Consider the following 23,720-nt stretch of genomic DNA (forward strand, 5'->3'; position numbering starts at 1 on the left):
TCATATTTGTTCCATTCTCACTTGACATTTCCTAAAAACAATCATGGAAACTCAATGTTAAACCCTTGATCTTAATCCAGAGTTTTCTTAGACGACTTCGATTTCCTATGATGTAATTAATTATAGGTGCTTGCCTCTATAAAAAATTAAGAAACCAAATAATCTAAACTATGCATAGTCTTTATTTTTTATAAAGGAAATGTTGTTCATAAATTTCACAGACTAAATGGATGTCATAAATTTCTTAATTTGTATAATTGAATCTACTCTCAAGTGGTACACTCATCTCTCATGATGACTATCATTTGTGGTATTGTGCTCGAGTATTTGAACTATCAGACATATGAGATCTATTTGGCCTCATCTTTCAAAACTAAAACATTATTTTCAAAATTACAAATTGTACACCTATTAAACATAAAAAAACCAAAATATATATTTTTCAAAATGGTGAAAAATTGGTTGACACTCATTGGTCCTCTGAGTAAATTGAATGACTCCGTCAATTGCAACCTGGAATATTCCATTCATGTTCTCTCACTACATGGAAGTGATGTTACTAGTCTAGTACAACCACCATAGACAACTCATAGTAAGGGATTCAACATTTGACACAGAGAATCTAGCCAACTGGTAGGAGGCGAACAGTGAAGGGGCAATGCTCGTGCTCAAACTTGCAGAATAAAGGTGGACGGATTTATCTCTTTGAAAAGATAAAGTCAAGAGACTCACTGCTCTTTAGTATAACAAATATATCCGAGAGAAGAATTTTCGTGCCCTGAGACCTTATGCTTAAGAAGGTTGATCCAACTGCTCGCGGAGGACAATACTTGAACTGTCCCATTCATCATTGAATAAATGTTTGCTCCTATAGTAGACAAGCTAAGGAATTACACAGGCAAGGGGGTCCCTTGCACGTGGAGCGAAGATGATCTCAAGTAATTTTTTTTCTTAGCAATTTCTTGTATTCTCATTTAAAAGATAATAAAAAAAGGAGGTTTCATTCCTAGCCAATGATTTTTGCTTTAAGAAATATTAAAAACATGAGTTGGCTAACTTAATGTGTAACCCCAGATTTGAACAACACTCATGGAACTCAAAAAATTAATGCGCCTTAATGTCTAGTCAACACTCAATGAACTTGAACTCAATCAATAAAGCTAATAGAGATGTTAAGACATCTAATCGGCATAGTGTAAGTCAAAACAACCTGCAACGTTCATGCATTGTAAACTTGTCTCCAAACTTGATTGGATATAACTTTGGAGGTGGTTCCCTACCCAATAGCGATAAAATCTGTGAAGTGGTTACCACTGTGAAAACAATGACAAAATTTGTTTAATAGGCTTAGAACAGGGGGGTACTTTGTCCAATGAGGAGATTCAACCAAGCATCTGAGACTTGACAATTGTAAGACTTGAGCTAGGCATCAATACCAAAAATTGACAATGACGTAAGCCTTCTGATTAGTACAAAATACTTAAAATGACTGACAGTGATGCAAGACATCCAATCGGCATTCATAAACAAAAATAACCCCTCAAATCTCAAGCATAATAAAAAAAAACATCTCTAAACCCGAGCCAAGTGAAGCTTTGAACATGGTTCTCTGATCAGTAGCAACAAGCTTTGTAAAGGGTACCGGGTAAATCATTCTAGAAGCAAATCACAATAGTCAGTCCGTTGGAGGTGATAACCCAAACAAGCAAACGAGACAGGAGTAGAATAAGACTTGATTTTAAACAAGCAAACGAGACGGGAGTAGAATAAGAATTGATTTGATCTGAAAATTCATCAAAGCTAACCAAAGAGACTCTTCTAAGGGATGAGCAATCTATCTATTGTCACCCATGACACATCACAAATAATAAATGATAAAGTGCAAGAAGGAAATTATGGTGGTCGGATAGTAGTTTAGATAGATTGATGTCAACTACCTACTATCTCTAAGACTCATCCCTGCTTAATGTCTGCAGAAAAAATGCAAGAGGTAAAATTAAATAAAGGTAAAAACCAATAAAAAAAATGCACCATCTGTAGGAATCTAGCCATGAAAATGGGATCCTCTAAGTTCAACATTGAGAAATTCACCGGAAATAATGATTTTGGCTTGGGGAGAGTCAAGATGAGAGCCCTGTTAGTGCAATAAGGAGTCGCAGAAGGCCAAAGACATTGCCGACCGAGATTCCTGAGAGATTGAAGAACAAAATCTTGGATAAAAGCTCATGGTATGAGAATTCTGAGTTTGGGTGAAATTTTTGAGAGAAGTGTGAAGGGAGACAACGACTCGAGCACTCTGGACTAAACTTGAACTGCTCTACATGATAGAATCCCTAACCGACAGACTCTTATTGAAGCAACGTCTATACTCCTTTAAGATGCATGAAGGAAAATCAATCTCAGAGCAGATTGATGAGTTTAATAAGATCATAGATGATTTTGAAAACACGATGTGAAGATGGAAGATGAGAACAAGGAGCTTCTTTTGCTAAACTCCATTCCCAAGAGTTACGAGCACTTCAAAGATGCAATGCTCTATAGAAGAGTGTGAACAATTTTGCTAGAAGAGATTCAATCATTGATCAAAGCTAAAGAACTTCAAAGAAAAGATGACTTGAATGAGGAAATCAACAAAGATGTTCTTACCATTAGAGTAAGATCAGACAAGAAGGAATAAAGAAACAGTTAGAACATATCAAGATCGAGACAATGAAAGAAGAGCGGAAATTAGTCATCAAAAGGACCTTACAAGTGTTACCATTTCCACAATGAATGTCACTTCAAGAAGAATTGCCCTGACAAGAAGAAAAGCTTTCAAGAAAAGCCAAAAGATTTAGGAGAAGCAAGCATAGCCTTTGATGGCTATGAGTCGGCCAAAGCTCTTGTAATCATCAAATCAGAATCCAACAAAGAGTGGATTCTCAACGTAGGTTGCTCCTTCTACATGTTCATAAAGATTGATTCGAGACAGTTCAACTGGCCAATGCTGGGTTTGTACTACTTGGAAACAATCAAGCTTACGGGGTGGTCGGCAGTGGGACAATCAAGATAAGGATGTTTGATGGAGCTGAACAAATACTGCAACATTTCAGGTACCTATCAGAACTCAAGAGAAATCTGATTTATTTAGGTATGTTGGAATCATTCAGCTATCCTTTCAAGGTGGAAAATGGTTGTATTAGAGTAACAAAATGTTCTCTTCTCTTTATGAAAGGAGTTAGAAAAAATGACTTATATTCTCTAATCGGAAGAACTGTGATTGGTAACTTCTCGAATGTAGATTAATCAAAAACTGATAGAACTAGACTATGACACATGCGACTGAGGCACGTAAGTGAAAGGAGCCTACAAGAACTGTCTAAAACAGAATCTGTTATGTGGAGATCAAGTCAGTAAAATGGAGTTTTGTGAACAATGTGTGTTAGGGAAGGCAACCATATTGAAGTTCTCTACTGGAACTCACCAACAAAGAACCCATTAGATTATGTACACAGTGCTCTATGGGGTCTAGCTAGAACTCAAACTCATGGAGGCGGAAGGTATTTCCTCTCTATCATAGATGACTACCGGGATCAACGAGCTGTCTCTCCTAATACCATCAAGACAATATAACATTCCTTAACCATCCCACCAGGATTCTCTCTTCCAAAGGAAGACTGCCCATCAAAATACAGCGATTTGCCCTTTGCCTGATGACCTAGCTTCACCCTGTTGACAGAAAATCCTTAGTAGAGATCAAGGGCTGACAACTGGACTGTGTCTATCGATCGACAAAATTCAACAAATCAAATCCTGTCAATCAGTTGACAGCGAACCAACTAGCAATGTTACAAATCCATTCACTCGACAACACTAATGGATCCACCAACTAAAAAAACTCGTCGAAGCCCTACCAAGTCCAGTTGGTCGAGCCAGAGAACAGTGAGGCCCCATGCCCAAAAGTGTAAAATACCTATAATAACCCCATATAATCCCTACTTAAGTAGGGGTATAAATTTAATTTTATATGTTATGTCCTTTTCTCTATAAATAGAGGGTCATTTCATGAAAAAAAGATTGCACAATCCCTGCATTCTACTCTTCATTCATGTGCTCAGTATTTCTCTCTCCACTTCTCTTTAAAATATTCCTTGAACCTAATTACAAGACAAATTTGAATTCAACAAACAAGAAACTAAGTGATGGTTAGAATAATAATCATAAGATATGTTCAGAATTACAATAAGTTCATTAAATGGTCCCATTAATTAGGCGTATATATAAATAAATTATTAAAAAATAATAAATCAATTTAATCAGTAGTAGAATAAACAATGGACTAGCTATTCAAATCAATAATTCATTAAAGTAATAAATTACTACCTACCTTTATCGCCTAAAATAGTAACCATATTTAGGCATGCACTAGTTAAGCACTAATTAAGAATTAGAATATTAAAATATTAATAGGATAACAATTAGAGGCATTTACATATATAGCGCTCATTTCTTTTGCTTTTACATATCTAATTCTTAAAAAAAATTGTATTTACATGCATATTTTTTTCAAATCTCTAACCTCAAATAAAAAATACACCATCATTATTATATTTTATTTTTAAAGTGAAATACACCTTCACACATGTTGAGAACATCAAGGTATTATAAGTATACATATCAAAAGTTAGTTGTTAAATATGACATATATATCAATTTCTCTATTAAAAATAACTAAAGAATCAATTTTATTATTTTTATTTTTTTTCTATTTTTATTTTATATTTAAAAGCATAATTATTTAACATATTTTCTACACATTTTAATTTTTTTTTTCTAAAAATAAATTAATATATATTTTTTAAAATACTTACAATAATTTTTAGGAGTCTTTGAGTATTTTAAAAAAATCTTATCTTAATCAAATATGTTTCATTTCAAATCAAAATATACACAAAACAAAATAAAAAAAAAATGTAGAATATAAAAATGATCGCAAAAGGCTTCTAAAATGCTAGCTAACCTAAACAAACAAATAAATGCAATAGCAAGTATACAAGCAATAAAAATGAAGAATCATTATACTAAAATCACTAATTGAAATATTCAAATGCAATTCTATTGATCAATGCCATGACAGCAAGAAATGAGCACAACCATGGCTCTTCACAAATTTTACACCAAAAATCATTTATGTTCCGTTCCAAAGAAAAATAAAATCATGAATGTTTATTTTTGTAGGAGCCCTACACTAGCAATGATTCTATCTTCTTTGTTATTATCATTCTATCTTTTATTTTTATTTATTTTTTATGTTTATCACTGTTCATAAAACATACATGTTAACTGAAGCCTCTGCAGCACAAGCTTACCATTGGAGAAGCTCTATACAAAGTCGAGTTCTCGTCGGACGGGCATGTACACAACTGCTAAAAGCATGTACTGCCGCGCGACGCACTTGCGCCTTCCACGTGTAGAGTTACATATGTAGCCCACATCTAATAGCTTCTCTAAGGATCGGCGCATGCATGGGATTTGCATATTGGACACCAATTCTTCTGCTTGAGCCATTGTTGGATGCAGACTAGGTGGTACCAATGCTCGCACGACAATGCTCCAATGTCTTCTCCATCAACACATTCTTCCTGAAAATGCAAACAGTATAAAATGAGAGATTAGCGAGGGGCTAAAACCAAGCTCCCTTATGAGAGTAGATAAACTTATTGATACCAAAACAAGTACTATAGTCGGATTTTATTCAAGAGAAATAAAAATAATAATAATATTATTGGATGAATTTAAAAAGGTCCATGCTTAGCTCAAGTGTGAGATCGAATCACCAACTAGAAACCAACAGCATGATTGTCGTCAAGTGATCGTACGCATATGCGTTGCGCATGGGCTTCAACCAACTTTTGTGAGCACGACCCCTTTCGCCATGTGGGCCAAGCATGAGCGATGAAAATGTGTATGCATATATGGGGTCATAAGCCCCACTCACATAGCACACCTATCACACAATGCCATTGACCATGCAGCCTGCCAGCCACATTGGCTATAGGTTTGTTTGATATCAATTTTTTATTTTTCTTTTTGTTTTTAAAAATATGTTTTTTTATTGTATTTTTTACATGTTTTTTTTTCTAAAAATAAATTACATTTTTTTGAAAACACTAAAAATAATTTTAATGTGTTTTAACTATTTTTAAAGATAACTATATTTTAATCAAATAGCCAAAAGTGTTTTTTTTTCAAATCAAAACATTAACAAAACAATAAAATAAAAAATAGAAAAAAAAAAAAAATAAAACTGTTCCAAAATGGCCCCTAAGAAGACAATGCTGTGTATATTCACTTTATTCATAAGTAATACGAGTTTAAGAGGGTAAGTACCAGACATATGCCACATCTGTTACCATCCTCAACGTAATCAGTGATTCCAAATAGAGAATGTGGCTTCTTAAAATTGCTTCTCTTGAGACATTTTGTAAGTGCTTCATCTGTCAGGCCAGTACTAACTGAGCCCATTTTTTCCGCCAGTTCGAGAAGTTCCTGTTCATGACATGAGTAGTTAATGCTAATTTTGCACATCAAAAACATGGCCAATTAGTTTCTGAAGATTAGAATTCACTAAAATGATATACATGCAATAAAAATAAATTTTATAATCAACTGTAAAAACATTAGTTTAAGAATTTCTATGAGACTTGAACCAATCATACAATTATAATGTAGAAAGAAATTTTTTAAATTACCTCATAGGACATGTTGTCAATGTCCATTCTCATTTCTCTATATTGGTCATGGAAGTTAAGTCTTCCCAATGACACATTTGATTCAGATTGTAACATATGCTGCAAAAAAATAAGATAGCTAATACCCTGTTCGTGTAACAGTAAGTTCTGCAGCAAAGAAATTAACTTCAACTGACCTCATAAGTTCGTTCTTGATTATGCTCAATCCACTCCAGGATCATTGGAGGCTGCAGAAAAAATAAAAATGATTTACTAAATGGATTTGCAAGATAAGCATGTGATGCAGGTAAGCAAATTAGAACGCCCAATGCAAAACTAAGACAGTTTAAAAATACATTAAAGGGAAATTTACATACATAGCACACAATTCTTATCTATTTACATATCTCACACCTAAACTTTTATTATTTACATGAATATGAAAGTTTAGGTGTGAGATATGTAAACGCATTAGAGTTATGCGCTATGTACGTAAATGCCCCAAAAAAAAAAAAACACCAGACCTCTATAATTTCTTCAGTATTATTCCAACTACGAGCATTTGGATTAATTGAAGGATCACAAAAGGTAAGCATCCTTCCTACTGCAGGATTTGAAGTAGGTCCACTAGGAGAATTTTGTCTCCTAAAATTCTTCCTTTCAGAAACATTATGGCAGGTAGAAGAGAGCTCATTGCCAAGAGACCTTGAAGAGCTCCCAGAAGACCCCAAAATAGAAATTTTGCTCGTTGGCACTCGAGCAACCATTGCTTTGCGGAGTGGATGGCGTGGATTTCCTTTAGCTAGCAGCCCTCTTGTAGCCCCACTTCTAGAATGTTCCAGAGGCTTGACTACCGCCAAGAGATCGTTTATCTTAGATTTGCTTGTAGCTGTTAGAGTAGTTGCAGCAGAGAGCCTAGTATTCAGAGACCCTGATAATTTTCTATTTGATGACGCAGATGTGCTGGTTTTTAAGGCAGTAGATTCAGAAATAGAGCGAGAAAATGGAATAAATTCTGAAATTGATAAAATATTTTTCTTCAAATTGCATTTCCTTGCACCCACTCCTGTACCTTGAGAAGAACTTATAATAGTTTTCCTGGCATCTCTAGATGCAATCAAGCGCATTGTAGAGGAAATTGTAGGTGCATAAAAACTCCCACATCCTGGCCTCTGTTTTATTTGTTTTCTTTTACCTTGAGATAAAATATCACTGCAGGTTTCTGTAATCCTTGTTCCATCTTCTGATAGGCTTTGAAGAGCTGATGAATTAGCCTCCTTAACAAAAGATGGAAATTCATAAATTCTTGTTCCAACCTCTGCTTTTTCCAACCGTTTGGGAATGCATTTTGAAACGTCAGTTTTCACTTTTCCATGACTTCTGTCAGTAATAGCTCTCTTTTGCAGCACTGGTTGGTTCACTCTTGCAGGCAGAGGGTTTTGGTGGCTAATGGAGGAGAAAGAGGTTAAAGTCTTCAATTTTGCTGTGTTGCCTGTTCCTCTTTCCACAGCGGAACACAGCTCCGTATTGCATCTTATATGTTTAGAGTATTGACCGCTTGAATCCTGCAACCTTGAAGTTTTTCCAGTAAGTCTGGAGCCCATTTTTTTTCGATCCATGGAAGTAAACATAAGTTCAGGAAGAGAAGAAAACACTTCACTTCAAGACTTTCTAGCATATGAACCTTCTTTAAATCTGCGGGGTTAAATGAAAACAATAAGCATTTCTTTAAATTGAAATGACGTAAAAATTCAAATCAATTATGGTGAAAAATGGCAAAGTGTTGATAAGCTTATATTAAATTTACATGTAATTTAATGATAAGGGATGGTTGATAACCTATTGAGCAAAATATTGAGAAGAAAAGCAAGTTAAGACATGTTTGCAAACGACTATATGTGAAAGTGAACAGTCTATAAATATTGGGAAATATTATAAGTTATGCTAGGTGGGGAAGTGATTGCTAGAAAAAAAGCCTCCTCTACATTTAACCTCTTCGATGTAATGAAAGGATTAAAGAGTAATTTCCCTAAATACATACATTGTGTTATTTTAACCAGATTTTTTCCTGACAAATGGATCAAGGATTATTTAGATTGAGTATGAGGACACTTATTAGTGTAAACCCACATCATTAATTATCCCTCATGTCATAAAGAGCACTCATGATTAAGAATGCATTTGGCTTAGATTTTACGTTTAGATTTGAATTTTCTTGGTGTGTATAGTTGGGGTAATGGATGTCAACCTAAGCAATAACCCATGATTTTGTCATCCAGATACGAGTAAACCTAGTTAACCAACATCAGAGGGCTTTAAGCTAAGCCTAAATGTCTAAAAAGCCAAATTATCAATCATGAGTTTCATTCTCTCATATATCCTAAACAAATCGGAGTGAATATCTGTCAAAAATGTGATTTTAAACTTGATGTCAACTTAATTGTTAGAAGAGGGTTGACTGTGCCAAATTCATATACAAATTTAGGACATACAATATAGTCACTTTTGGCTCAAAGTTGCTGGGCATAAGGATGTAACTGAGCCAAGCTAACTCGTTAGTTGGCTCATGCTCAACATAATAAATGAACAGGAGTTGTGCTAAATGAGTTAAAAAGACAAGCATGAGCCATGCCCAACCGGACTGGTCAGCTCATGAGCGTTTAAAAATATATTAATATAAAATGACTTGAAATAAAATAAAATTCATGAGTTAATTATGAACTCTTAATAATATTAAAATTTTATATTTTACATTGATAAATCGAGTAATTTCTTTTTGTTTCTCCCTAAATTGCTCATTCTTTTTATCATTTTCTTAAAATAGTTGTTTGAATCAAAATCATTTTCCCTCTACGATAATAAATAAGTTTGCTCGCGAGCTGACTTGAACTCATAAATTAAGCTCAAACTCAAACTTGATTAATTAATCAAGCTCAAACTCAAGCCAGAGGTCACTCAAGCTTGGCTCGACTTGTTTACACCTCTAGTTGGGCATAATCGTCCAAGAGTTTCAATTTAACTCAAACATGCCAAGCCACATAAAGTTTGATTACTGAGTTTGATTTCAATTGATGAGATTATTAACAACAGAGCTAGTTTGAATACATTTGGGGCTTAAAATCTTGAAAAGGATCAGAAAGTAAGTATAATTTAATGGGATAATTAAATTTTTTAAAATATTGATTAACTAGTGTGAAGCTTACATCCATTGAAAGGCTCATAAGTGGAACTTATAACTTCGAGAATAAGGAAAGCTAAATAATGGATGTTCAGCCTTACCATACAAAGTGGCCCAAATAATTACATTGGTTTGACATGCTTGTTAACATTTTTTTTATCCCGTTAGTTGGAAGGGGTTATATAACCATTGAAAGGCTTGCAAGCGGGACTTAAACCTAGAGAATGACCGAATGAGGGAATCTCGAGAAGAAACTTGATTTGGGCAATCATTTCCAACCTAGATAGGAGTATTAGGAATCGTAGCTGCCTGTTAAAGAGTCCTAACTCATAAACCTATATTTAAATAAAGTCCAATATAAGATTTATTGTTTGGAATTAGAACAACCTAAGACAACCTGCATAATGGACCTTATGACCTTAACTTGAGGTAAAATTTGCCCGATTGATAGGTATTATGACGTCACTCTATAGGCAAGGTAATCTGAATAGTGGGCCTTAAGAGCTCGCACTATATGAAAGACTATCCATTAAGGTTACTCATGGCTCGACTCGATAAAAACTCGTTCATGATTGTTTAATAAATTAATTAAACTTGAACAATTTCATAAATACGTAGTTGTTAAATGAATAAGTTTGAACACTTTATTGTTCATTTATTTATGATCATGAATAAAATCATTAAAAACTTGTAAATAAGTTCATTAAAAAGCTTAATTAAGGTGCAATATTAACTTAAGATCCAATACAAAATAAAAATAAAACATAATTTAAGATTTTATTATTTATTTTATATTATTAACTAAAAATAATTTAAAAACCAAATGAAAAATAAATTTCAAATTTTAACGTGGAGTTTCATCTTAATAAGTTTCATGTGGAGCTTCATATTAATTCAATTTAATAAAAATTAAAGCTTCACATGAAGCTCATATAAATTAAGGAAATAAATAAATACATGCTTTCAAACATGCACGTTCTTTCACGTAAATCAAAAACAAAAGGGCTTTCACACGAAGCTTTAAGCTTTTTACCCTTATATAGGGAGATTTATCATTGTCGATAAATGAAAAAAATTAAGCTCCATTGCTTGCAACTTTTTGTGCACATGGTCGTATGGATTGTTGGCTTGGCTTGGGAGCGGGATTTTTAAGCTTTGTTTAAAGGTTTGTAACATAAAATTTTAATCTCTAAACTCAATAGAATTATCTTGGGTTGTTAAGAATAACTAAGCTTTTTAAATTAAATTCTCTATTTATTCACAAGCTTAACAAGCTCGACTTGAAAATGTTGAACAAGTTGCTAGTTTAAAACTTCATAATCATAAAATGAATTAAACTTAAGCAAAGCTCAAATTAAACTTGAATAAGAATGAATTTAAGTGAACATATCTTCAACAGCATCCCAAAAGCTCGAATCAAACTTAAGCCAAGTTTGAACAAGTTTTAAGTAAACGAGCAAGAACTTGAATACAATTTTACATGGCTCATCTCGGTTTAATTACAGCTCTATCCTGGTAATAAAGCACAAAGACCTTGAATTAGAAGGTTATTCCTACGTCCTAGGCTTATAAGCATAATGAATAAAATTGGCGTTATTTTTACATGGATTAAGCCACTTGGGTATTATGTTGATTTATTCTCAGGAAGATTACTTCGGTGATCCACTATCTTCTGAAAGAAATTCAAATTACCTTACCTACTTAGACATTTATTAGAATCCATTGGTGGGATTTGTGGCAATCTAGGGATTGCAGTGTAATAGTTGAAATGTCAACGCACTAACACATGATTTTTGCAGTGATCAATGTGATAACACAATCATTTACCCAGATGCACAAATTTCGATGTTTTAACACAATTTTCAATGCATTAACATAAATTATTTTTGCAAGTTGTTTTTAAATGTTAAGAATATCAGATGACACTTTATTCATTAATTACTTTCGAGGTTTCCTGTATAATTTGACACGCCTTTTAAAGTGAATATATATATTTAAAATGTTTGTATATTTTGCAAGAAAACATAATTGAACTGTCTTAAAGTTGACCACGCCTACACAATAGAGTCCATGAAATTCAAATGTCTTGAATATGATCATGAAAATTTTAGGTATCAATACCTATAAAATTTAATAATTCAAAAGTATTTATTTCAAGTTTTTTCTTCTGTTATTTAGAATCCAATATGAGTCGATAGTAGCAACCTATTGACATGTTTTCTTTCTAATTGATGATTCAGTGAGGAAAACAATGCCCTGTCTACCTGGGCTAAAGGCCATATTGACAATATCAAAACCACATAATTGTCATACCAAATACTACATAATGGTTATAAGGTTTCCAGTAAGCTTGTTCTAAGCATGGCTACGACTAGGATCAAATCATAGATCAATGAAGTAGACAAATTTTTTAATGGATCAGAGATTAATGGCACAAAAGTCTTCAAGTTCTACACAAATCACAAATCAATGAAGCAAAGGTCTTGAAGTTTTGAACATACTAGAGATCAATGGCAAGGAAGCCTTCATATCCACTAGATCAAAGATCAATGAGTCTAGTTTATATTAGTGTATGAGAAAATTGATTAGCATGAAATCAAATGACAAGGCCAGATGACACAAGCCTTCTAAGTTGCTGTAATTCAGCACCAAAGTTGAACAATGACACTAAGTTTAAAAAGGCTTGTCAAATCAAGGTAGACTAATTTAGAGTCTGAGCAATAGCCAATTTGAGAATTAAATAGAAGATGATGCATAAGAGAGAGACCATACTTAAGTGGGGCCTTCATACATAAGATCAATGGACTGAACTAAAGTAGGACCCCATACTTCAATATGCACTAATTCTAATTTCTTTAACTTCACTATTAACCCACCTTTAGATAACGAAACTTTCTACTTGCCATATACATAATCTCCACAGCAATCCAAATCCATATATTGAAATCCTGAAGTTTATTCTTTGAAAGTAGGGGCTTCATAGCATTCCCGCTCATATAACCAAATTGTGGTGTCATAGGCCTGCATCCAGCTTAGTTCCTGCCACATTAATTAAATCCAAATTTTCATTGATCCATTAAAAAATACCTTAAATGTTGTCTCAATCAATCACCACTGCTTTTTGTTCACCTTTCACAAATCACTTGTGAAAGTAGTCACAAACCTAACTTTGTCAGTTAGCTCACCGAGATCGGATTTCTCTTAAAAAATAGAACATGTCTAACTTCAATAAGCTTTCATACTGTTCCATTTGACAACTTGATATCCACAATATTTCAGGTCTTGTTGTATCTCAAATAAATCTTCTCTAGATCAATTTGAGTGTAATTTTTAAACATCTCATTGTTGGGACACATATAAAAAGAGACGTTTGAATTGACTATTGCAAATTTAGTACAAACTAGGGATAACACTAAGAGTCGCCTTGCATTTTGCCAGTTGAGATATTTGTAGAGAGATTTCTTTCTTATTATCCAACACGAGCCATCCTTGGAACTTGATAGTAATTTTTTAACTTTATTTTCCAAAGTTATAAGATCATTTCCTCTGCTTGATCTAGACTTTCCTTTTCTGAACTTAAATTTATCTCTTCCCATTTTTCTGTCCAAATTCATTCCTTTGTTGCAGTTTTCAACGCAGAACCTGAAGATTTATCATTTGTTGCCTTTCTACAAAAATTTTCATTCAACCCACCGACTCCACGATATCATTGAAGTTCAACTTCATATTCTCTAAAGAGTACTCATCATCGTCACAAATCCATCCTAGCTATCGGACAATAAAGATAAAAGACTTAGTGTCTTGATCTCATCATCAAATTTGATCCTACAAAACAAAACTGGTTCAATAAAATATTGAAATTGTTCAGATGTTCTATTACTGAATTGCTTTCTACCATTTTCAAGTTGAATTATTTGAAGTAGAAAATTTTTCAAACATCTTAGTCAGTGTCGCCATGAGATCCAACATAGTTTTCTCCTTCACTATACTGAATGCAACATGCAAAGAAAGTGACAAATGAATCAAACCTAAAACCGTTACACCTAACACTTAACACTCCTTCATAGTCATCGATTCAGACTTAGTTATTTCTTATTGAGGCAGATACAATTTTTTTCTGAAACAACAAAGCCTCCACTTAAATCATTAAGAACACGACCTAAGTTCATCGGACATTACTCCCACTCGAATCAAACACACCTCTGATAACATTCGTTAGGATGGAATATTCAACTTAGGGCTTTAATCAAATAGAAATCAAAACTACGCCGCAGAATTTGATTACAAAAATTCAAGAAACCCGAAACAAAATTTCGAATAGAAACACAATAAAAAACAATCCCAAAAAAACATACAAGGTTTTACATAAAAAACCCAAGAAAGGGAAAAAAACCATGGAGACACGCCACTAAAAAATTTCACTATGAATAGGAGAAACTTACATATTACACCACTTATATCTTTTTTCTAAAGTCACTAGAACATACAAAATATAAATATTCCTCTTGATCTCACAAGAGAAAACCTTTCAAAATCACCATCCTAATAATTCACCTTCACAATAAGTCCCTGTCGAGAAACACCACATGAGACATCAATAGCTTTCGTCACTCGAAGCGTAACTTAAGAATTGTAAGAGAAACTGTCTCGGCAGCGTGACCTCTCCCAAAAGTGAAGTGGATATTCCACCAGCTCGGGAAGAAAAACTAGAATTAAAGGCCCCTACGGTGTGGCTATGTCAATCACAGGTGTAGGAGTGCCCGCAAGGAGTCACTGGAGTGCTCCTGGGTGCTTTAAGCTCCATTTCACAACAAGATATGTAAATACGTAGGTGGGGCTGTGAATTTAGCTTAAAAAGCATTAATTGCTCGAAAATTGATTTGAATTTTGGCTCGAATCGAGATCAAATTGAAACAAATAGATCGAGCTACGAGCCAAAATTCTAGATTGAATATTTGTCAAGCGGATTTTTAGCCGACCTCAACTCGACTCGAAATCGGATCGTTAGCAACTCTAGTGATGTTAGGGCTATGAATTTGGCTAATTCAGCTTGAAGATTGTTAATCGCTTGAAAATTGATTCGAATTTTGGCTCGAATCGAGGTTGAATTGAAATAAACGAGTCGAGCTATGAGTCAAAATTTTGGATTGATTTTTTTTCAAGCCGATTTTGTGCCGACCCAAGCTCGGCTCGAGATCAGATCGTTAAGAGCCCTATACATAGGAATTAAGTGGTATGTACTTAAATCTTACTCTTTTAAAAAAAATCTGGCACTTCAAAACATAATAGATAATTCCCGGTTCAAAAGGAAACACAAGTATAAAATTAACTCTCAAGTTGAACTAGAAATATAGACATCTAGAAAAACTTGAAGTAAACTACTTAAACTCCTTCAGTATAGCAAGTTTCACCAATTTCAATCAGCAGAAACTCTCTCATCTAACGTTTTCGCCACAATCACGTCAGCTAAAACTATATATCTGAGAACAAAGAAGAAAAATAAATACGTGCCTCTTGGAACAAACATACTACTACTGTAATTAACATAATAGAATTTTTTTCATGAATAGAAAAGCACACCTATATACATAAAAAAAAAACAGAAATCAAGAGCCCGAAATCCACATCTGAATCACAGAACTCTTTCGGGGAAATTACCAAGGACTAGCAGGCCGATTCATTCGCATAAGAAAACACCAAAAGCTATGAGAATCACAGAGCCAAAAATCCAATTGAAGAATGCCAAAAGAAACACTACAGTGGAGGGGAGGAAAGAGATGATGAAAGACGAGAAACAAGCAGAAGTGCCCACGACTAGGGGCTCCAGCCACTTCAACCCACTTCCTAAACCATCGACACACTTCGTGCGAAAATAATAATAATAAAAGCAAAGAGATCAATGGGTGATCAATACATCGACTTGTATCTGAGACCGAAACATCGCGGATCACTTGCAGCACCACATAAACTCTCCGGATATTGACCATTCAGAAGAAAAAGAGAAAAAAAAAAAAGAGAAATAGATTAGAAAAACCATTTCTGAGTTCATCGAAGGTCAAATATAGCCGAATTCCTCATTATGTATGAAGATATGATCCGGGATTACTTTTCTCCTTCTCGTACAAAAAGAACAGTATAAAATTCAGTAAAATAGTAAAGTAATAAGTGGGAGGAAGACCTGCTATCGTTCCTCATCTACTTCATTCTTCTGTCGCTTTCGCTCAACTGAAGATAAGCGGTTGCAGAGAGAAGCCCCACGGCGAAAACTTCCCTCTATCCCTCTTGCAAGCGCCGCCAAACATGAATCAGAGGGGGAGCCCACGATAACTGTTGACGGAAACCAATCAGAGCGGATGATTTCCTGATTTTTCATCGAAACTCGGGGGCCAGTGGTCAACGAACGCCGATTTATCTGGATATGTATACTGTAGCTATCACGTATATATATATTAAGATCCGTTGGTCAGGTATCTGTTCGTCAGTTGTAAGTCTTCTTAAATATAAGATTCGATTCTCCCCAAGTGTAGGTTGTACTACGCTAATTTTTAGGGGATGAACTGGACTTGTAAAATAGCCTCCCACCATTCTTTTATGTATTGGAGCTTTGTTAACCCCTGACAGGAGGTTCTCGGTTCAAAAAATTTTATTTCAGAGTAAACAATTTCTGATTTCAATAAAATTATAAGTGGAATAATTAGCTCCTTTGGTTGATTCATTGAATTTCGACATAGCATATTTAAATGCTTCTAAAAAGTATGTGAAGGGTGAAAAAATAAATTCTTATTTTATAAGTTTAGGATTGAATTTAGCATCGAAATATTTACTACAAACCTAAATTTAAGTGAATTTGAGTTTGTTTCAGCATTAAAATGGATAAGAGATTAAATTTACGGAATGGGCGCTGCCACTGGTTTGCTCCCGCTATGGCCTGCACAGATGGCTCCCTTGTGTCGATGCCAAATGTCAAGTTGGCTATGAATCACCTCAAGCCAATAAAAACAATGAAATAGATTGGGACACTTGCAGTTCGAAAAATAAAATAAAAATAAAAATAAAAAACCTTAAAAGCTTGAGCTTAGAATTAATGGAATTTACGATATTCAACGGTGTTGAATCTGAATATGTCATGCGAATAATAATTAAGGAATAGAGCGTAAAACAAGAGAGTTATAGAGAGAAGATATAGAGAAAGAGAACGATAAAAATTTGGTTCTTTAAAGGTCATTGATTAACTCCTTGCACTAAAAATGACCCCCCTATTTATATGCAAGGGGTATAAAGTGAAAAATTACATGGTTGCCCCAACTTGTATGTGGGCGTTACATAATATTTTAGGCATATGAAAAATAAAAGAGCCTATGGTTCCGATAACCTATCGTTCAGTAGTCGTGGAACTGTAATCTTTGGGTCGGTCAGGTAAATTTGACCAGCTCTATCAAGTTGGAAAGACCAGTCGATTTTGGCAGTTCTTCTATTGTCCTAACTTCATTCGATATGCTCGGTCGGTTGTCTCAATCTTACCGTCAACTATTGAGCCTCGGATGAGAAACTCATGTTGTTAGGGTAGAACTGGGTTGTCAGGCAGAAAGTGAATCACCATAGGTAGTTGTCCCTTTTAATAAGAGATCCGTCTAGAAGGTTCGATGAATGTTCGGTGATGAGATCCTTGGGCCTTCTGAAGAGCCTTGGAAACTTCTATGGGGCGTCTGGTGATATTTGGACGAGAGTTGGACTAGTTCCTTCCCTTAGATAGGTCTCGATCTTCGACTCAATCGACATTCATTCGGCCGGCTCGAGTTCTGTTATGAGGGAGTTTTAACTAGTCAACAATATACTTTGGTCTTCTACTTATGTGGTTCTTACTCCTTCTGATGAGTCGTCCTTGACCGTACTTTTATCTTGTAGTCCATTGAATTTCCTCGAGATTCATTCTAATGCATTTCTGACGTACATTTTTAGTTTCCTGATTATTTTACTTCTTGAAAGTCATGTTGCGATAGAAAAAAAAAAATAGTTTAAAACATAATTCATTTATTTTCTTATTCACTATTTTAATAATTGAACTCTCTAAATTTTTGCGCCCATGATCTTTTATAAATAGGGCACAATTGACACTTTCATTATCCTCATCGGTTGAGAGCGTGTTGCTCAGTCGAATAGTTTTTGAAGGATCTCCTTGGAAAGTGGCAAGAAGACATCGTTGACTGTATTACCCAAGAAATAATGGCAAAACCCTATAGTGAATCTGCGTCATGTGCCCACTGGGACAAGGAGCTTGAGAGGAAGAAGCGATCGGAGGAAGGCAACCATCCAGAGAGTGAGAAGACTGGAAAAAAGAAGTCGAACGAAGGGAGCTAACCTAAGAGTGCACAAAAACCCGAGATAATAAAAATGCCAACCAAAGGAGATTGACCATAAGGTGTGAGCCGAGTTAAGCAAATCACTAATAGGAAGAAGTGGGTAGAAGACCCTGGAGATGCAGTTGCATCGTTAGACTCGCTATCCATTGTCCAATAGAGGGAAGAAGGCAAACTTTTTGGTGGGTTTGCCCCTGCGTCTGCTGCGGCCATCACTCAATCAGTTGTACAGCCTGTCCAAGGAATGAACGAAGCCTCGCTGACCCCTGACAAGAGGTTTTCGGTTCTGAAACTTGTCATTGGAGATAAAATGATAGGTAATCCGCAAGATCAAGGACCTGTTATTCTCTAACTGGACTTTGGCCAAGCTGCTGAGTTGTCCCTCGTTCAAGTGGTCTAAATTATATCAATTCTTGGGTATATGATGATCATCTAATGTGATTGTAACTTTTTTCTTTTTTATTGATGCTTATTCGTTGATGCAAATGATATGATCCTAAGCGTTGACTCACTTCTACCAAGTGTCGATGAGTTCCCGCTTCTGATCTAGCTGAGGGTACCTCAGTCCGGGCACTGAGCAGGTTGGCCGACACACAAGAGGGCCTTAAAAGGGTAACCGACCGCTTACAACCAAATGCAGAGGTTGAAGCGCTTCACAAGGAGTTGGCAGCCTTGAAGCTGAAGCACTCGATGGAGTTGATGACTCTTTGGGTGGAGTTGGCCGACATTCAATCAACCTTTTCAGTCTTACAAGTCCAAGCCCAATCCGATAGTGTGGATAGGTTTAGTTTTGGAGGGTGTGTGTTGTATGAGAAGTTTGTTAGACGGATATGCTAAAATCTACACTAATTTACAAGTATAGAAATGACACAAAACTTAATAAGTCAAGTAATGCACTCTAAACAATTTAATGTCACAAAAAATAATCATCTTATACATTCTTTAGTAGAAAATCTGTGTTGCATTTCCAGATATACTGAGATATTGATTTAGATGCATACAAAAAATTTTATATTGGTATATATCTATGACATAAGATTAGATATTTTGGATGCTACTTTCTTTATATTGTAGGTTCAAGAATCAATTATAGTCCTACTTAATTGTTAGTTTCAAAGACTCTTTTAAGATAAATAAATAAGACTAAACCGTTTAAGCATATTTGTGCAGCATATGTTCTATTTTTATTCATTACGGATTTATGACTAAGATTTAATGTGCATGCAAACATATTTGTTATATTCTTTATTTCTTGTAATGTGGGAATTAACCATACTCACTTTCTTTTCAATCCTGTATTTGCTCTAGAAAATGATGTTGATATGACTTCATCATAGCAAGAACTAAAGTAGGGTTATTCAATATGTAAATAAAGATTTGCAATTTATGAACATGTTTAAGAGAAAAATTGGTTCAAATTTGAAAAGTCATTTGTATTTATTTGAAATAAAAAGATGAAGTTGCATTGCACATTGCCTTTGATGAGATAAAGGATGGTTCTTTTTGTAAATGTAGTATATGTGAAGTTTTAATACATTATCATATTTGCAGTAAATTTTGTAATGATAATTCAAGTTTGTTTTTATACTAAGGGTCTATTTGGGGTAGCTGCAACTTGTTGACAATCTGTTGATAAACAACTGATCCAGATAAGTTACTGATCAGCAGCTGATCCGAATAAGTTGTTAGTTGTTTGGTTTGTACTGTTGGAAAACAGCTGATTTGCAGCTCATTGTGGATAAATGATCATTGTGCCCCTGTGTAGTAATGTTGTTTGTAAAAAAACTATCATAGCAATATATTTGATACTTAAGGATCAAAAAATTACTTTAGAATAGTAGAAAAAATAAGATATACAGCTCACATAACAGTGAATATCAAGTGTACTAAAAAAAGAAAAAAAATATATATCAAAAGTACATATAAAAAATGAAAATATTAATTTTAAAATCAAAACGGTGTATGTCCCGAGCTACGTCATCCTCCAAGGATGTCATCGAACCCCAATCACTATCGTTAATGGAGTCTACCAGACTGTCTGTCCACCGGAAGAAGTCACACTTCTCCGGACCGTTTGCCTACCGCGGGCGCCTATAAAACTTTCTTCCGTAGCTATATGCCCGACGTGATATCAGTAGGGAAGGCTGTAGTACGCAGTGACAGAACAGTCGTCGAGAGGTCCCAGAAATCTTGAAGCTCATCTTTTTTGAGTGATTAAAAAGACAATCCATTAGTCATAATATAAGTTGAAATTGCTAAAGATTACAGTTTTTTGCAGGCGTGAGATTTCAAAGAACTAACCAACGAATTTGTCACTACAAGAAGACAGTGGACCTTGTAAAAAAATAAATTCTTAGTTGTCTTTAGCCAACGTGAAACCAACCTTCTGTGTGTCACATGTGCAAATCACAAAAAAAAGGCTATCCTAAAGAACCTTATAAACCAGTGCACCGAAAAGAAGAGAGGAACTTGGTTGTCTTCATTAGAATTTTACATGTAACACTAACCAATAGTGACCAACATGCCATGCAGAAGAACCCATAAGAACAATGTCAAACACATTATATATATATATTCATAATACAAGTGACATAAAATAAACATAGAGTATATAAATTAAACAAGAGACATTCAGCCAAAATCGATCAATTGCGTCCGTTATCCGCTCTCTCAATTCAGCCATTTCCGCGGTCCCTTCGCCATCTTGGGTGTAAGTATATTGTGATTCCACTTATGCCTGTGGTATAGATTATCCTACATGAAATTCAAATGTTTCTGGCTGGATCTACATGTGATCATCGTCAGCCAGGGTGAAGTCTACATCCGACCTAGAATGATGGCGTCGAATGTGGTTGTGGAGCGTCATCATAACCACTACAATCTGCACTTGTTTGGGAAATGAGTAAGTCGATATATCACTAAATATGCCCATGACTTCTTCCACACTCCAAACGTTCTTTCAATTACGCAGCGTAAGGAGTGCCTTTTATTAAAGATTTCCTTCCTGCCACGAGAACCACCGCTGGATCTCCCAAAATTTGGAATGTGATATTTTATATCTAGAGACGACTTCAGATGCCCCCTTTGTAAGGGATATCCAACATCGATCAAGTAATATTTACCTAACCTAAAACCATAATTAGTAATAAACTCCTGAAACAAATGAATGTGTTATATAACTTAACAAACTTGAAGGTAGGTGAGGGAAGTCCTGTCTTTGATTTCTTATCGCATAAGCAAAAATACGGCTTTCATGAGCACTACCTTCCCAACCAGCCATCATAAAGGTAAAACATATGTTAAATTCACATGCGACCGTCACATTTTGTGTGGGTGATCCACATCGTCCAATGTATGCGACATTTTCATTGTTGGATACTCACACATCCATGTGGGTTCCATCAATCACTTCAACACAATCCTATCAGATCAGTTAAAGTCGTGATTGCCACTCAACTCAATTTGTTGTCTGAATGTAATATGTTAAAAAGAATTACTTTAAAGAATGATATATAACACGAGTCATTTGCAATTTTTGCTTGAGTCATCTCGAATATTGGATCATCTGGTTTAATTATCTTTGTCGGCAAACTAATAAGAGCTTTCAAATCCATTGAGAAATATCTGCTTATTGCCTCTGATGAATGTTGGAATCGCTTAATCGCTCATCTCATTGATTCATTTTGTGATAAAATGTAGAGAGTTATTGCTAAAACTTCGCTTGTTATCATTCTTAAAAAGCCGTGGAGTCCATGATGGCTATGTAGTTCACCAAATACATTAAAAAATATGATGTTTATCATACAAAACATGTTACTGAACCGTGTGGGGTGCCTTGTAATAGCTCATCGACTCATTTATTATCAATATAGGTTGATGTCAAGAGTAGAGTTCGATCGATGAAGAAGTTATATTATTCGTAGAGGATAATCATAGCCTCCGTAATTATTCTTATACAGCATAGTCGTTGCCAATCCATCATAGAAAAATGTTATGTAAGGTAATAATAATGAATCAAACAACATTTAAAAGAATATCTAAAAACTGAAGGTTAATTATTATGAAATAAAAATAACTACACAACAACATATTGATTGTTCGTGTAAAAAAGAGAAAACATCTAAATCAAATAATCATAAAGGAATCAATTGAAAAAAAAACCAAGCCAACAAACAATAACGCCATGAAATCAATCGTTCATAAAAAAACGTAAATATTGGATACGAAGTTCGGGGGACATCTTCATGAATATCTGTCTGTGGTTCAAGTCCTCCACTAACTTCAAGGAGTTTAGATGGAACAGCGTATCCGCCCTAACTTCAGGATATGTATCCAGAACTCGAAGAAAGTTGTATATGGTGGTGTCATTTAAAGGACTAGGTTGAGCTCCACATACTTCTATTAGTTTATTTATTGAGCTTATGATCGAAGCGACTCCTTCTGATTTCCTTTTCTCCACCTAGGTTGCTTTGACTAACATGTGGATTTCAGCTGGTTTGGGTTGGGGCCTTCACCTGACCCACCTACCTACTCGACCTCCAAGTCATCTGGTATACTTACAAATCCATGCTCACTTGGGGTGAACACATACATGTCATTCGCAAGAACTCCACTAAACATAAGGTCCAATTTCTCCTCCAGGTCCAGCTCAATGCCACTTACCTTGAAATTTTTGGCAGTTGGAACTGCCTGCAACGAACACGAAAGTATATCAGTTAAAACAAATGAATGGAAGAACCAATATTTAGAGGTTTACTTATTACCTCCAACTTCTCAGTCCACCTTCTCAGTCCACCAATCCTCTTAAAGCATCAATGGTCCGCTTGATAGGATCCCAACCCAAGCCCGTGGATCCCCGTTTTAGTTTCTTCCATAACTTCCAGTCTTTCTTCAACTGATCTCACCTGTTATTAAATTTTAACCTATCGCAGTCCCTTCCTATCATTTCGTGGAACTTCTTCGTAATATGCTGCCACCCTTCTTTGTTAAAGTAGGTGATGAGTTTATTTCCAAGCTTGATCGACTTAATACAGAGGTTGCAAAATATGACTGTGACTTCCCTATTTGACATTGCTGATGAAGCCACTTTTTAGGTTTTAACTATTATGTTACCAATAAAAGAAATGAAACAAGAAAAAAACTGATGTAGCCAGTGAAATAATAAACATGATAAAAAAGAAAGCTCAAACAAAAACAAACCCATAAACTCAAAAAACCATAAAAACCAAAACAAGAAAACACAAAAATGAAAATCTGTTCAAAAATTCAATCCAAAATGTGTTGCTGATGATGATGTTGATATAGAAATAATGAAAACCTCAACACCTTCATGATTTTTTTCACCATACATACTTGATTTTAGCCACAAACCAGTCTCAAGATAGCCACCAACCAAGCACAACCCACCCCCATCATAGCTACAACCCACCCCCATCACAGCTCTATCACGACCGCCACTCAGTCACAACCCAGTCA

General features: G+C 35.0%; 2 protein-coding genes across 2 annotated transcripts in view; both read right to left on the minus strand.

Moving 5' to 3' along the window:
- Positions 1–5,486: 5,486 nt before the first annotated feature.
- Positions 5,487–8,314, minus strand: LOC110033102. The gene is made up of 5 exons (XM_020736971.1): positions 7,235–8,314; positions 6,908–6,958; positions 6,732–6,830; positions 6,370–6,528; positions 5,487–5,621 (listed from the first exon to the last, which is right to left on the minus strand). Exons 1-5 carry the CDS (start codon positions 8,312–8,314, stop codon positions 5,487–5,489), a joined length of 1,524 nt encoding a protein of 507 aa, XP_020592630.1.
- The window catches only part of LOC110033088 (bifunctional dethiobiotin synthetase/7,8-diamino-pelargonic acid aminotransferase, mitochondrial), a 124,754-nt gene continuing 109,259 nt past the window's right edge, over positions 8,226–23,720 (minus strand). The window contains exon 15 of the mRNA XM_020736950.1: positions 8,226–8,405. Coding sequence (XP_020592609.1) covers positions 8,400–8,405 — 6 coding nt within the window. The 3' untranslated portion in view covers positions 8,226–8,399. The remainder of the gene's footprint in view (positions 8,406–23,720) is intronic.

This window comes from Phalaenopsis equestris, unplaced genomic scaffold (genome assembly GCF_001263595.1).
Source record: "Phalaenopsis equestris unplaced genomic scaffold, ASM126359v1 Scaffold001091, whole genome shotgun sequence".
Classification (NCBI taxonomy): domain Eukaryota; kingdom Viridiplantae; phylum Streptophyta; class Magnoliopsida; order Asparagales; family Orchidaceae; genus Phalaenopsis; species Phalaenopsis equestris.

Excerpts from the sequence above, each read along its gene's own strand:
- LOC110033102 (XM_020736971.1), bottom strand. The coding sequence starts at position 8,314 with ATGGGCTCCAGACTTACTGGAAAAACTTCAAGGTTGCAGGATTCAAGC. Across the intron at positions 6,959-7,234 it reads ATACTGAAGAAATTATAGAG|CCTCCAATGATCCTGGAGTG; the intron begins GTCTGGTGTTTT and ends TTTTTTCTGCAG. Across the intron at positions 6,831-6,907 it reads ATCAAGAACGAACTTATGAG|CATATGTTACAATCTGAATC; the intron begins GTCAGTTGAAGT and ends ATTTTTTTGCAG.